General features: G+C 41.9%; 1 protein-coding gene across 5 annotated transcripts in view; it reads left to right on the forward strand.

Moving 5' to 3' along the window:
• Nucleotides 1–12,143, forward strand: part of pvrl2l (PVR cell adhesion molecule related 2 like) — a 296,522-nt gene that overhangs the window by 215,167 nt on the left and 69,212 nt on the right. Inside the window, exon 7 of one of the 5 annotated variants that reach the window (XM_068332344.1) lies at nt 1,634–1,717. The exons of the other annotated variants lie outside the window; for them this stretch is intronic. Within the exon in view, the coding sequence (XP_068188445.1) occupies nt 1,634–1,717 (84 nt within the window). The remainder of the gene's footprint in view (nt 1–1,633; nt 1,718–12,143) is intronic. 5 annotated transcript variants of the gene reach the window in all.

Below are 12,143 nucleotides of genomic sequence, written 5' to 3' on the forward strand. Positions count from 1 at the left end.
TTCAATTTGGACATGATTATGAAGTATGTTTGTTAAGAGATATCAGAACAGGTACAGTGTGTTTTACTGAAAACGTTTAAGAAGGAAACACAGAGGAGAGCGGAGATAAGACCGAACACCAAATATAGGTAGGTTTGTTTCAGTTTGTGCTACTGAAATTGTATTTTTTAAAAAGTTGCTCAGAAAAAACCTTTGTTGATAGATATGAAGACAAATCTTGACTGGGCAACTTTTGTTTTTTTGGAGTAATATTAAATCAGGCGCATTGTTACTCCTACCTGACAGAAGGCATTAGGGACTTCTGTCCTCTGTAGCAAGCTCAAGCACAAAAAGACAAGAATGGAAAACAAAAACAATTGTTTTATCACAACAACAGCAATTATCTTCTGTCCTGTCCACGTGTTACGGAATGTTTAGTACAGAAAATACCCCACCCCCCCCCACTGTAAGCAAGCCACTCGCTGTTGTGCCTCTGCAGGCTGTTATTGTTTCAACAAATGGTGGCAGTGAACTATCTCACATGCTAGCAATTAAAAAGCGAAGTTTACAATTTTTTCAGGGCATTGTGTTATTACTTTTTCTAGTACAAACCCAAAAAGCTACACCATTGCGATACTTTCAGGAGGAATTGCCACATAGTAGTGTGAGAGCCACTGTGAGAGCCAATCCATCACTATTTCCAAAGTGACTCAAGGATTCATTTCATGTCAATCTCATGTTCTATTCCTGCTTCGAATATTAACGCTGGTACAAGCTGTATAAGAGTGTGTTCATCAGAGAATGTGAAGTACACACTGGATCTATGCCACTGGTCTGAACACCTGTCAGCCCTTTCATGATATCTCCACATCTTATGAATTTTTTTGCACTTCAAAGTCCCTGCAGAAAATCACATGAGCGGCTCATGTGAGCAAATCTCATGAGCTGCTCTCGTGATGAAGTTCAGGTACAGGAGAGCCTCCAATGACGTCAGCAGGAATAAATTATCAACACCAGCTCCTTACTTACAGCTAAAGCAAGTGTTTCAGCAATTTTTGTATGAAATTTAAAATGGTCTGTTCAAAAAGTGTTGTTATTTGAGTCAGTTATCATTAAAATAAATTAAGCTGACTGAATTCAGATGATTTTTTGGGGGAAATGTCCTGTTGCGCATGCAACTGACATTTAATTAGGATTAGCACTATAATTAGTTTTAAGAACAAAATACTTCTATGGGTCATAATAACTGAATTTGGAGAAGTGGCTGTGTGGTACAGGATCAAATTAGCAGAATTAACAAAGAGGATTAAGAATTTCATTCATAGAAAATGAACAAAAATAGGGAATGATGAGTTGAAAACGGAGGAATTGGGAGGGTGCATGTCCCATCACTAGATTATTTTCTGGGAAGTGAGCCAAAAGCCTTTTGCCTGTGGCTGTACTGTCTTTGTCCTTTAAGACCTGCTACCAGAGACTTAAAATAAAATACTTTGAGGCTGATGTAACAGGGCTTCACGCACAACCAAACAGAAACTACTTACATTTACATGTTTCGCTCATCAAAAACATTTTTCATACAAGCAGCAGGTCCAGATGATACAGAGTCTCCTAATTTTTTACTTCTTGTTTTGCTTCAACCCTAAATATGTTACAGTTGGGCCCTGTGTTTCTGCCGATGCAGTCAAGATTTCTGATGCAGTCAAGATTTCTATTTTATTGCTGCAGTCAGAGGAGAGAGGTGAGCTCACTGGCAGAACTGAGCTGGAGCCAAAGCGCTGCTGGTTTCAATCATGAGAGGTAGCATGTGTGTGACCCACGAGTAGAAAAGTGCACACTAACACATAGACTCGTCATGTATCCTATCAAACTCCTTTGGGCTTCTTTCCAGTCCTTTGCTTCTTTCCTTTCAGAAGTTGTGGTTTTCTTGTTTTGCCGTTCAAGCCAGAAGTTGTTCAGCTGTCTGGCTCCAGGCAGAATTACATGTAATAGTTCATTGCACACATACAAAACGACCGTGTCATGCACATTACTGTATGTACATTAAATACAGTCTGTGTGCTCCTCGTACATCTGTGATCTATTATGTGGTACAGATGCACAAATCACCGTCCTGCATTTAACATGCACCGACACACAGCATGCTTATGTGTCATATCTGTCTGTCCACATACACACATTGTTATATGTGCATTTGGCTTCAGACCCATGCACAGCCTCAAGCTTTTCTATACTCATAGGGTCAAATGTTAGTTATGTTACCTGCAGCTGAAGCTCGACGAGAGGATGGTCCATGATTACATCTGTTCTTCTGCTGCAGTTGTATGTTCTTCACTCGGTGGAGTGAAATACATCCATGTTCTCACACATAAAACGTCTGATTTGTGTGGAGGGCTTTGTCTCATCACTCAACTGTGTGTTACAGATTAACGCTATCCCCTCTGCCCAGATACATCCAAAAAAAATGGAGTTAACTGCCCATGTCAGTGTGTTTGTGTCAGTGTGCTTATTTTGCAGTTTTGTGTGTGTGTGTGTGTGTGTGTGTGTGTGTGTGTGTGTGTGTGTGTGTGTGTGTGTGTGTGTGTGTGTGTGTGTGTGTGTGTGTGTGTGTGTGTGTGTGTGTGTGTGTGTGTGTGTGTGTGTGTGTGTGTGTGTGTGTGTGTGTGCTAATAGACCAGGCAGAGCAGTCTCTAATCCTACAGACGACTACATTCAATTAGCCAGTAGGGCTTGTTCATGGCCAGCCTGGGTCAGACACAATCACAATCTGCAGCTAATCCACTATGGACGGATCAATATGGAGTGATGGAGAATGGGAAGAGAGGTGGGAGGTCAGGAGGGGGGGGTGTAGAAGGTGTTACGCAAGTTCATGTGTTTAACAGAAACAGAGGTTACATGATTAAAGACCTTTTTATTAGGTGAGATAAGATTAACTGAAGATAAGGCAGAGATCAGGGAAAAAAAAGGAACCTGGTGCTATGCATACGTCTTGATACTGTATGTCTCGCAAAGCAGTCATCCAATCAGTCGGTTATTTGTAACTTTAATGGAATGTAATGTCAGTGGACAAGATTGATGTGAAACAGCCTGCGTGAGATGGATGCAGCAACAGTTTGTGTGGGGAAAGCCGTCTTGCTTCTTTCTGTGTTGATGGTTTAACGGTACCAAATGGGCACTAAAGACACATTTGAGCTGAAACACAAGCAAACAGTGGACCCAAGGTCAAGAGCAAGGTAGCGGAGATTGAACAAGGCAATCAATTTGTGTCCCTGTTGTTAACCATAAATTCATGCTTCTGTAAATTGAATCGAGGCAAGTACATTTCTGCTAGTTGTCAATGGATACACAAAATTACAAACTCTGAAGAGGCTTTTCAGACATGCTGTACTAATATTTTATTACACGAAAGGTAGCAATTTAGTTAAACTCTTTCCATGATGGGAGGCTAAAAGCTTCTTCTAACAGCTTGAGGCCAACTGATGAATAGGACTATTTACTTTTATCTTTTGCCTTGAGCAAGTTTCAGATAAACTTCATTGAGAAGTTCTGGCCTTTTTTCATAAAGCAGTCAAAACTGTTTCCAAACAAGCTAGCCATGATGTTAGCTCTCTGATGGTACTGGACACTAAGACATTAGGATACTGCATTTTGCTTTTACTCTTATGGACTGTTTCATCCCATGTAGTGATCACTGGTTTGTTTGGATTGGATTGGATTGGACTCTTTCCCACAGTTAGAGACTGCAACATCCTGTGACACCCCTGAATTCCAAGGTTTCACTGATGCACTTGCATAGGTCAAAGATCAAAGCTGGTGCTTTCATAGATCAAAGCAGTAGCTTTGATCTATGGTCTTACACTGGCCTTCTCTCTCATCTTTCTATATTATCCGGTTCCCGAGTGTACACAAGTTGAAATTTGACCTTGAACTATTTTTCTCAAGATAAAGGTTATCATCTCATTTTTATCCCCTTTGCTTCCCGAGTAATGTGCTTTTTGTTTCATCTTTATTTGGTGGACTAACGGACGGACGGATGGACATACACATGAACACACAATTACAATACATCGCCGCTTTGAAGCGGGATGTAACAACATGACCTAGGGCTGGGGGGGCCTTGCCACTGCCTTGATATTTGTTTTCATTTTACTGGTCCTCATCACGGACGGCACAGCGGTGCAGTGGGTAGCGCTGTTGCCTCACAACATGGCGGTTCCGGGTTCGAGTCCCACTCTGTGCGGAGTTTGCATGCTCGCCCCTTGTCTGCGTGGGTTCTCTCCTTGTTCTCTGGCTTCCTCCCACCTCCAAAAACATGCTCTTCAGGTTAACTGGCCGTTCCAAATTGCCTGTAGTGTGTGAGTGTGAGCGTGCATGGTTGTCTGTCTTTGTGTGTGGCTCCGCGGTGCACTGATGTCGTGCCCGGAGTGTCCCCCGCCTCACGCCCTATGCCAGCTGGGATAGGCTCCAGCTCCCCGTGACCCCGTGATGCAGCGGCAGAAAATGGATGGATGGATGGTCCTCGTCACTCTCATGAACAGACAGATGCTGGGAGAGGAGGAAGTGATTAAAGGAGCAAAAAGAGTCATGGCTTGAGAAAACTTTCCACAGTGGGTTTGTTTTCCTCAAAATATTGAAGTGTTATGAATGTGAAATAAGCAAAGACATGCATGCACACAGTCATCCCCCCTCTTTCTCCGCCTTCCCTTTCTCTTTACTCACTTGGGCCCCTTTAGCCCCCCCCCCCCTCCCGTCCTCTCTCTCTCCCCCATTTCACACTACTCTCTTCCATAGTCCAGATTTGCTTACAAATGAGTCACCCAACCACAAACCACCTCATTTAAGAGGCAGGGAGGATGAAGGGAGGGAGCAGTGGAGAAGGGGAGGGATGGGGAGTGTTGGTGATGGAGGAGTGGAGGTTGTCGTAGAAGGCGAGATGGATTGAGTGAGGGTGGGCAGGAGGGATGGAGAGAGAGAAGGAAGGGGGAGGCTGGTTACTGTTTTACACTCAGCTGCTTCTGTTGATCAGAATCAGTAGAGGTCTAGATCCAATCAGCTCCCTGCATTCAGTCAGGCAGAATAGAATTAAAACTATATTTGACTGTGAACAAGCATATGTACACACAGTGTACTGCACACTGTACTGCAGCACACATAGGACACAACCGTTATTTTGGATTATAAAACAAATGTGTGTATACAAGTGGACACGCTTGTCCATTTTAGCTTGAATCTGCACTGAATTAATGAAGCCAAACACATGTAGGTGTGAGTCATAACACTAATTACGGCAGCAGGACTTTAGCCTTGCCGTCAATAATGTTCATTAAACTACTGAACCATCTCCAGTTGACAGCTCTGTGTATAAGTGTGGTGTGTGTCTGTGTGTGTGTAGGTTAGTGATTGTTCACATCAGCAGTGAGAAAGAACAGTCGGATGATGGATTGCCATAGATTTGCATTAAGTACCTCTGTATGTCCACACGGCTGACAGACAAAGGTTTTGGGTTTTTTTTCATTATATCTGCTGCTTTAACTTTCAGGCCAGCTGGAGGATCAGAAAAATACATGATGTCTTTCAAATCCCTTTCAGCACAAGAGTAAAGGTTGATTTAAGTCATCAAGGTAATTTGATTCTTTCCAAATAAGATAAACAGAACTGGATGGAACATTTTATTAGAACCTTGATGTGCATACTTTTCTGGTTTGGCTACATAGATAAAGACTCTGCCATCAAAAGTTCCATCAAAACCAATGAATATAAGCATCTGGATCCAATACCCATGTACCGCTCGTTAAAACAACACATAATGAGTTCCAACTGTAGAATACCTCAAACTTAAAGGATGCAGTGTTTTAAACACTAATGTTGATACCTGACACCAAGTAGTGTCTCTGGAAAGCTGAGCGTTCACAAATTGAACCCATGGGAAACTGGAGCCTGAGCCGATACTCAGCTGTTTCTTCATGAATCTAGGAAGGGGACGTATGGCAGGAAACACAAACATTACAGGATCGTAAATTATCTTTTCCAGTAATTATTTTACATGGCAGCATGTCAGTTTCCCAAAAGTATGCAGTTAACAAGACAGTTAAGAGTCTTGTGACATTTTCTTTACAGGCTGTGGTTATCTTGTAATCAGGCTGTGAGTAAATAAATGAAGCATATTAAAAGAAACTTAAACTAGAACAAATAAGATCATGCAATATCACATCCTTACAGCCAGAGACCTTGAATCAAGCATGTCTTTATATCACATATGTGTCTTGGTAATCACTAGCTGCCCTGTTGGCATAGTGGGTAGTAAGTGCATATTTTTATGTAGCAATCTGGGTTTGATTAAGTCAGGTTTGAAAAAATCATTCACCACTTGACTGCAGGCTTCTACCCTGTAATACCATTCAAAGGCTAATTGTGAAATAGTGCCCTGCAGACAGTTACATCTGAAATGACAAGCCAGTCTAACGCAGAGCCTCTTGACCCCTACAAGGTCAATGCATTCGCCTCACACATTTCATAGAGGTGTGTAATTATTGGCACCTTCGGGTGTCATGAAAGCCCATACAATCAAGTGGAAAAAGGTAGACGAAGAATTGTTATGTTACAGAAGCATTGCAAGTCTTCTGTTGAACGTAAATTACTACAATAAGGGAACAAACCCTATCAAAATCAGGACCTACAGAGTTAAAATTCAATAACAAGGGACAGTAGAATTCCTGCTATTAAGGCAGCAGAAACCAAAGTGTTGATATACAGGATGACTTTATCTTGAAATAATTGGAATAACTTAAATTGACTTTGTGTTTTGCAGTGGAATGAGTACTTGCAGCAGGTTTGATCAGCTCAGTCACAGTTCACAAAGTTCAGTTTCAAAAGCCTTGAAGTTCTTCTCTGTCAGCACCATAGCACACCCACATTAAAAACATTATCAGTCAGAATGCTGACTCATACTTTGTCAACCATTAAAATAAGAATACTCCAACTGATGGTTGTGCCCAAACGCAGCATTACATCCCATCATAACCTTTTGTTAACCTTGCAGTGTGTTTTTATGACTACATTTTACAACTGTACAGTTAATCTGCGCTCAGTAAAACTTAGGGCTGAAGGTTTGCCTCAGTCAGTGCACAAAAGGTGAAATGCTTCTTAAAGGTACCTTAAAGCTCCTTTAACTGCTCATTAGAGTTACTTGTGCCTTATCACTTTGTCAGTGTGTAACTGTAGTTTGCCAAAGTGCACATTATAAACCTTTAATGACACATGTATTTCTATAATGTACAGTTCTGACCTTTTGGGGGGGGGGCACTTGGCACCAAACTGTTCCTTATGGACCCGCTGCGGTCTGACGATTGATGTTTGAAGTGTTCCTTCTACTGAACAGTGTTCTTCTTGGGTTTGGTTCACATTAGTATGCCATATAATCACATTTAATTGAATGAATACACTTTGCCATAGTTTACCTGACAGAAGTACAATAACTTCAGAAAATAGCATGCATGAGCGACACTCTTTAGTAAACACAGCAGGTTTCATATACACTATAATCAAGTGGAAAATTGGTGCCATTACAGTTCCCTTGACTTCTGTCCTGCAGATAGACCTGCTATGGCTCTCTGGTTTATTTCTTTAAATTGAAGTTGTAGCACCATTAAGTGCAGCTTGGGACAGTTAGCAGCCACATCCTTAGCTTCACCTTGCTCTATAAGTGAAGAGGTTACCCTCAAATCCTTCCCCTACTGTACAGTGTTGATTTCTTTCATGTGTTGCCTCTGGGTCCCATTAACCCCCTGTGATAAAATTTACCTCATCTTTACCTCCCCATTCTCTGCTTATATCTGCTAGGATTATGAGCCTGTTCTTCCCAGACAGATGCAGGTAGGGTAAATCATGGTTTAATTATTTTTCCTGTTGTGTGTCCATTACTTTATTTTACAAATCATAAAACAAATACACTTTGAACTTTGCAGTTATTATTTCAAAACAAAAAGCAGAGCATGATCTAAAATAGCCTAATCCCATATTGATCCCCCCCAGGGAAAAAAAAGTGTTGTACGAAGACAAATAAATAGAAAAATCACAAGAAAATAATTACAGCTGCGTAAAATAACTATAGTACTGATAATAATCAGTGACAGCATATTGACGCAAGAGGCTAAAAGTAAATTAAAGGTCAAAGATAAGCAGCAAACATTATGTCTATGCCAATGACATTTTTTTAAATATGAAAAAATGGAAAGGCACCAAAAACTGCATTATTAAGGAGCAGGCTGCAATTCAGGCTCACAAACATGAGGTATTTTTGGCAGGCGTTGTTGGGGTAAAGCTGATCAGGCTCTTCAGCACATTGTTTGCCAAATAATTTATTTTCCTCTCTGTTCTTTCCTCTTCTGGACTGAACCTTTCATGAACCACAATTGATAATAGTTCAGCTGGCCAGTTTGAGACTTGATTGGTGCTGTCACTTAGTAGCAGTACCACTGTCCTTCCTGGGCTTCCATGTAACCTTAGTGAAACTAGTAGCCCTGTTATTTACTGTGATTGGTTGTACTTATGATCTGTTCATACCTTTCATGGACAGAATTTCTAGGCGCAGCCAAGGCGTTGAGGGTGTCCGGTTTGGTGGCCTCAGTATTGCGTCCCTGCTTTTTGCAGATGACGTTGCACTGTTGGCTTCATCAAGCCGTGATCTCCAACTCTCACTGGAGCGGTTCGCAGCCGAGTGTGAAGTGGTTGGGATGAGAATCAGCACCTCCAAATCTGAGACCATGGTCCTCAGTCGGAAAAGGTTAGATTGCCCTCTCCGGGTTGTGGATGAGATCCTGCCCCAAGTGGAAGACTTCAAGTATCATGGGGTCTCGTTCACGAGTGAGGGTACGATGGAACGGGAGATTGACAGGCAGATCGGTGCAGCGTCTGCAATGATGCAGACTCTCTATCAGTCCGTCGTGGTGAAGAAGGAACTGAGCCGAAAGGCAACGCTCTCGATTTTCCGGTCGATCTACGTTCCTGCCCTCACCTATGGTCACGAGCTGTGGGTCATGACCGAAAGAACGAGATCCCGGATACAAGCGGCCGAAATGAGTGTCCTCCGCAGGGTGTCCGGGGTCTCCCTTAGAGGTAGGGTGAGAATTCGGTCAACCGGGAGGGACTCAGAGTTGAGCCGCTGCTCCTCCGCATTGAGAGGAGCCAGATGAGGTGGCTCGGGAATCTGGTTAGGTTGCCTCTTGGACGCCTCCCTGGTGAGGTGTTCCTGGCACGTCCTGCCATGAGGAGGCCCCGGGGACAACATCAGGATATGCTGGAGAGACTATGTCTCCTGGGAACCCCATGGGATTCTCCCGGAGGAGCTGGAAGAAGTGGCTAGGGAGAGGGAAGTCTTGGCTTCCCTGCTTAAGCTGCTGCCCCCGTGACCCGACCCCGGATAAGCGGAAGAAGATGGATGGATGGATGGATGGATGGATGGATGAATAGATGGATGGTTGTACTTAACCTCAGTTTGGTTGTGATGTTTCTAACACCTGGCATTTGGTTAGCTTATCAAAATATTTACAACTTGCTCCACATTTCTATTGTGTTGGTTGGTTGGTTGGTTGGTTGGTTGGTTGGTTGGTTGGTTGGTTGGTTGGTTGGTTGGTTGGTTGGTTGGTTGGTTGGTTGGTGGGTTGGTTGGTTGATGGAGGAGAACGTCTTCCCAAATAGACGGATGAATACCTGAAGCTCTGTAGGTGGAGGTCACAGACCAAATAAACTGTTCAGCAACACATAAAAAACCTTTTACAAACGCATTCTCCTGTGATTCTGCAACTTGAATTCAATACAATAAAAAGGACAAAGGAATATTTTATTGAATACAGAAAATCAACCTTCTCTGTCTATGCAGAGAATATTTGTAGTATGTCCTTTTCCATTTTATCATCAAGTACAAGGTGTTTACAAAATCTCTATGGGTACATTTTTATACACCTCATCCTTCACCAAACGCTGCTTTGCTTTGAAATCCTACTGTGGAGCTTTCACAAGAATTGCTCATGATGTGACTATAGGAGCAGCTCTCGCTGTTCAGTCCTGTTTTCATAGTAGTGACAACAGAAAGGAGAAACGTAGTGAACATCAACAATGATTATTCAGTTTCCAACCCCTCTCTCCTTCTCTCTCTCTTTCTGTTTGTCAATCTCTAACTCTTTCCTCACACACAAAATCTTCTCATTTAGATTATCCCTACCACAGTGGGCGCAACCGAGTAGAAATGGATAGTTTTCATGCCCCCCCGTAATCTCCCCCATGTACACGACACTAATACAGAAACTGATATAAGCTCCCCTGCCTCTCCCTGTGACATTTATCACCATGCTTCTTAATGCAGGCAGGCTGCTGCTGTTGATGAAAAGTATGGATGACAAGTCTGGCCTATTTTCTTTTAATGATAGGTCTTTTTTCTTTTTTTTGTAGGTGGTTGCATTCACTGAAAAGTGTTTACTAAAGTGTATGATTGAGCAGAGTTGACATTGACATTGAGCGTACATGTGGCACATTTTTGTCAAAGCTAATCCAGGCAGGATCCATTGACTTTTTTTATATTGTGCAATGTCAGAAAATGCCTGTAGCAGCCTTGCATCTGATTAAAGGTTTTTTATTACTGTACACAGATTTATTTTTAGTATTTCCAAAGGAAGGGATATAATATCATGATGATCCCTTTTATTTTCATGGGTGTGCACCTATTTAGTAAGCTTTATTCAGTGATCTCATTTCATGGAACAATGGGAAAAAACGCTGAGTCAAAATCCACTCACTCAGGTCAGGTCATCATGAAACCAATACCTTTCTTCAGAAAATTTAAAGCATCAGGAAATATACCAACATTTTGGCAAATATTTATATTAGTAGGCTGTGATGATCAAAATCACTCTCATCTCATCATCTACATTATAATTTGATTGGAGATCAGATTTGGGAATCCGTGGACATGTGAGAAATGGCTAATCTGGTTTAACAGAGGTGTAAATATACTTGTAGCAACCCTTCACATTCAACTGACTGACATGTTGAATTTGTTGTGGCTTTTTATTTTTCTTTCCTCTCCTCTCATCTATTGGCAAATACAATTAATTTGAACCCAGTTTTAAGACTTCTTTACTAACAGCTACAAGCTGCTCCCAAAGAAGTACTGACATCCCAGCCCCGCCCTGTCTATTCATCTCACAGACGTGCATTTCAGCACTGTAACTTCTTTTTCTGCCATCATAGAGGTGAACCAACAGACACACCATTGAACCTTCACTGCATTCACACAGAATGTCAGGGTGGATTAAAGACACATCATGAAAGCTCTGTTCAAATGTGACTATTTTCTAGTCAGTTGTGTGGAGGTGAAAAAGTAGCAAGAGTCTGAAGGTCTCTCTCACTGTCTCTGCTTGTCTGCTTGTCGCTATTCATTTGAATCCAACACAATAAATGACTTCCAGGAGAGACTGTCTGAAAATGTGCACCGTTTTCCATATTTAAAAACCACTTTGTCCCCCAGCTTCCATTAGCTTCTGAGGACAGATGTCCAAAAGATGTCTTTTGAATGTATTTGTTGTATGCTGATGACATCCCGGAGGAGGCTGAATGATCAGTTTTATGTTATCTTTTGCAGCATCCCCATGGTCCATGTCCATGGTTGACACAGCAATCACTAATTTCATTCATAGCTTGCCTTTAGCGGATCAAAGTATCTTTCACTCTGTACCTTTTTGGACATTCAGAAAAAAAAATCTGTGTCAAATAATGACCTTCATTTGTACTGCATGCCAAAGAGTGTCATAGTCAGATGTCCAGATAATGAATCTGATTTCTGCCTCATGCAGACATACGCATTTAGTCTGCAGTTTGCCGTATATAACAGCCACTTTTTCACTCTACCTTTTGTTCCATTTGGGTTTAAACAGTCTTTGTCTCTCTCTGGATACAGATGCAGCTATTATCATCAAGATGACCTTATTCACCAACTCATAGAGGCGGCAGCCAACCTAAAGTCATCACAAATACAAGAGTTCCCTATTATTGTTTTAATATCAACTCCCATTCCTTGGCTTTCGTTTTGTAGACAAAGTCATGCTGCTCCTGCACATTACTTATTTATAACTGAACATGCCAGCAGTTTCAGGGCCTGCTCTTCATTACCTGCA

The sequence above is a fragment of the Antennarius striatus genome, chromosome 14 (genome assembly GCF_040054535.1).
Source record: "Antennarius striatus isolate MH-2024 chromosome 14, ASM4005453v1, whole genome shotgun sequence".
NCBI classification, from domain to species: domain Eukaryota; kingdom Metazoa; phylum Chordata; class Actinopteri; order Lophiiformes; family Antennariidae; genus Antennarius; species Antennarius striatus.